The sequence below is a fragment of the Echinops telfairi genome, unplaced genomic scaffold (genome assembly GCF_000313985.2).
Source record: "Echinops telfairi isolate 266 unplaced genomic scaffold, ASM31398v2 ScPeMD7_7468;HRSCAF=8506_0, whole genome shotgun sequence".
NCBI classification, from domain to species: domain Eukaryota; kingdom Metazoa; phylum Chordata; class Mammalia; order Afrosoricida; family Tenrecidae; genus Echinops; species Echinops telfairi.
The window spans coordinates 31,679,666-31,682,311 of NW_022111369.1; the positions used below are offsets into that span (position 1 = coordinate 31,679,666).

The 2,646-nt window shown below is 39.6% G+C and overlaps 1 protein-coding gene across 1 annotated transcript in view; it reads right to left on the bottom strand.

The window, feature by feature from the left end:
* PTPN13 (protein tyrosine phosphatase non-receptor type 13) overlaps positions 1-2,646 on the bottom strand; it is a 244,535-nt gene that overhangs the window by 30,236 nt on the left and 211,653 nt on the right. The window contains exon 35 of the mRNA XM_045284339.1: positions 1,796-1,866. Within this exon, the coding sequence (XP_045140274.1) occupies positions 1,796-1,866 (71 nt within the window). The remainder of the gene's footprint in view (positions 1-1,795; positions 1,867-2,646) is intronic.

Sequence of the window (2,646 nt, forward strand, 5' to 3'; positions counted from 1 at the left end):
CAAAGAACACTGGTAAGAATATTCTTGTGTAGCTTTCTGTATGGATGCGTGCTTTCCTTATTTCTTGAGTACATAAATACGTAGGTGTGGAATGGCCAGATTATGTGGTAGGACGATACTTAAAATGTTAACGCAATTGTCAAACTGTTTCCCAAAGTGGTTGTACCATCTTACATCCCCACCACTGCATGCAAGTTCCTAGTACTGGTACCATGTGATTTTCAGAATTCATAAGGAACTTAGTTCTATAGGAATATAGTCCGAGAAGCATACAGACAAATCACTCAGCTGTTTCCACAAGGGTGCAGGCCACAGCTACTCTCTTTAGTCTTGAAAATGATAAAGAGGAGTACTCTCAGAGGCGACCAGAAAACATGCTTACCTGATTGCCCTATGAGATCTCTGACTCTAGGGTAAAGTACAACTACTGGATAGCAGTAACAAGGTTCCTAAGGCAACCAAGATACTGATAGAGGAGATTGAGAGGAAAGCTCAGCGGTATCTTTTAGAAGATAAACAGTAACTATTTAATAACAGTAAGGTTGTTTGTCTTTGCTGTATTTCAACTACTGCTGGCATTTAGAGACTTTCTTCTGATAAAACAATATGAATGGTTTCGTATTAAATACTGAACTCATGTTTCAGAAGCATTTAGTTTAACATTTCCCTGAGCCTAACATTCTTATTGGAGTCCCTGGGTGTAGCAGGCTAAGCACTGACTTGGTAATGAACCCATCAGGCATCCTGGAGAAAGAGGAGGCTACTTCGTTCTTGTGAAGATTTGAAGTTTCAGAAGTCCCAAAAGGGCTGTTCGACTCTGTCCTATAGGGTTGCTATGAGTCGGAATCAATGCAATGGCAGAAATATTTTTGGTTTTGGTTTGGGTGCTGCAAAACATTTAAAAAGCTAACATGTCTATGTGCTACCTGAAAGGCTGGAGGGTCCCACCTGCCCAGAGGTGTCTCAGAAGAAAGGCCGAGAGACTTCTTTTTGAAAAGTCAGCCCTTTAAAACCCTGTGCAGCACAGTTCTACTCTGACACACTTGGGTTGACTGGTAACATTATTATATTGACAGTAGCAACAGAAATAGTAGTTATTGGCCTTGTCATTGAAATGAGAATATCAGATTGCTTTTCTTAGGTTTGAACTCTGGCTCTACTATTTATTACCTCTTCCCCATATCTCAGTTTCTCTTACCACAAAATAAACGTAATAGTAATATTTCACAGAATTGTTGCCAGGAATAAGACATTTAGAAGAATGCTTGGCCCAGAATAAGCATTTAACTAATGTTTGCTGCTACTACTGCAATGACAAAACTGATTTCTATACTTATGCTAGACTGTACACCAGATATTTGTTTCACTATCTGCTAGATCCCACATTAGTATCTGGCACAGAAAGAAGAAATTCAAGTAATGTCTGGTTGAATTATTATGCAACAAGGACTGGGATGAGTGTTACATACGTACTACTGTGGTTATGCCTCATATTAATGTTACAAAGTAAACACAACTAATATCCTTAATTTAAAAAATCCTTATTTTACTGATAGGAAAAAATAGACAAACTTAGAGCAAAAAACTTTCTAAGGTCACAAAGGACTTAGACTCTCAGATTTACGTGGTGTTCTTACGATTTCCTATTACATGCTGAATGTTAAAGAGGCTATATTTAAATATGACCCCTCACCCCCCCACTTAGACTCTGGAAAAATTTCTATTCAAACTGAATGCTGGGGAAAAACAGTCACATCTACACAACGAGTTGAGTCCCCAGTGGGTGCTCCCTTACCGTTGGCCCTGTTTGGCCCAGGACTTGAACTGGCAGCCCTCTTTGGGGTGGGCACTACTGGACGTTCGTCTCTGTGGTAAAAAAGAAAAAAAGTTAATGGCAATTTTTTGTTGTAATAGCCTTTGAGCCTATTGCTAATGATCTCATGTCTCAGGAGTTTTGTTGTGGGTGGGCCTCATTGGGTCTAGATACCCCTTGATACTACACTGTGATATTTTCAACAGTGTAACACTTCTTTACATGACCTCTCTTTGGGTTTCAGTCCAACACACTATCATGTTTCTCCCTCACACTGAGCGTATGGCACTGTTCACAATCTCCTCACAGTGTGTTGTGACTCAGATAACTACAAAGCTATCTAGACGCTTAAAGGACTTGACATTTCTTTTTCTTTCAGAGTATTTATAGCAAAAATCTAGGTAAATAATTTTTTTATTAAAATGATTGTATAAATAGTATGATGCAAAGTGAAAAGTAATAAAAAAGAAATCTGTCCTGAAGGTGTGTTGATTAAAAAAATACATATTGTAGTAAGAAAAAAAAAATCTATAGGGAAAGCGTGTGGCTTGGGTTATTTCTTCCAAATACTGTCATGCAATTGCTGGTCTTTATGGAAACACAGGTGCAGTCTCATTGTTGCTCACGCTTACAAGAGGGAGGGTGCCTGAGGTGTGCAGTGTTGGGTGAGGCAAATTGCCAAGACGCCCATCTGTTCTTGCTGGGTAGGCCGAGCCTGCAAAGCCGTTTGGAGGGTTGTGTTCCTACACAGAACCTGAGGGATGAAGTAACCTACTTCCCATCAGAAAAGCGGGCTTTGAAGACACAAACACAGAGGAGCACACATTGACAAA